This window comes from Poecilia latipinna, unplaced genomic scaffold, assembly GCF_001443285.1.
Source record: "Poecilia latipinna isolate Pla-1442-1.1 unplaced genomic scaffold, P_latipinna-1.0 Scaffold537, whole genome shotgun sequence".
NCBI lineage: Eukaryota > Metazoa > Chordata > Actinopteri > Cyprinodontiformes > Poeciliidae > Poecilia > Poecilia latipinna.
The window spans coordinates 159268-159789 of record NW_015113153.1 but is presented as its reverse complement, the minus strand read 5'-3'; the positions used below and the strand labels follow the sequence as shown (position 1 = coordinate 159789).

Below are 522 nucleotides of genomic sequence, written 5' to 3'. Positions count from 1 at the left end.
GATCAGAACCGGGTCAGAACTGATCAGAACCAATCAGAACTGGATCAGAGCCGGGTCAGAACGGGTCAGAACCAATCAGAACCGGGTCAGAACCAATCAGAACCGGGTTTACCTATGAGAGCCTGGAACAGGTTGCTCTGGAAGATGTCGATGACTCTCTGGATGGAGAGCCGGAGCTGCCGGTCCTCCGTGTGGTTCAGCTTGTTCCGGTACTCCTCCAGGAGCAGCAGGGCCCGCTGGGCGTCTGGGGGGGTTCGGATCAGAACCGGGGGGAGGAGGGGAGGAAGAGGAAGGACAGTTAAACTCTTCATCACATCAGCTGCAGCCTGATGCTGCAGACGCCAGCAGCTCCTCTGCAGCATCAGGAAAGTCACTGAGACACAAACCGACAGAACGGATCAGAACCGGACTGGAACCGGATCAGAACCAGATCAGAACCGGACTGGAACTGGATCAGAACCGGACTGGAACCGGATCAGAACCAGATCAGAACCGGACTGGAACTGGATCAGAACCGGACTG

The 522-nt window shown here is 56.5% G+C and overlaps 1 protein-coding gene across 10 annotated transcripts in view; it reads right to left on the bottom strand.

The window, feature by feature from the left end:
• The window catches only part of dlg1b (discs large MAGUK scaffold protein 1b), a 91601-nt gene that overhangs the window by 83872 nt on the left and 7207 nt on the right, over positions 1–522 (bottom strand). For all 10 annotated transcript variants that reach the window (XM_015041074.1, XM_015041075.1, XM_015041077.1 and 7 more), the window contains exon 2: positions 113–244. In XM_015041074.1, coding sequence (XP_014896560.1) covers positions 113–244 — 132 coding nt within the window. The remainder of the gene's footprint in view (positions 1–112; positions 245–522) is intronic.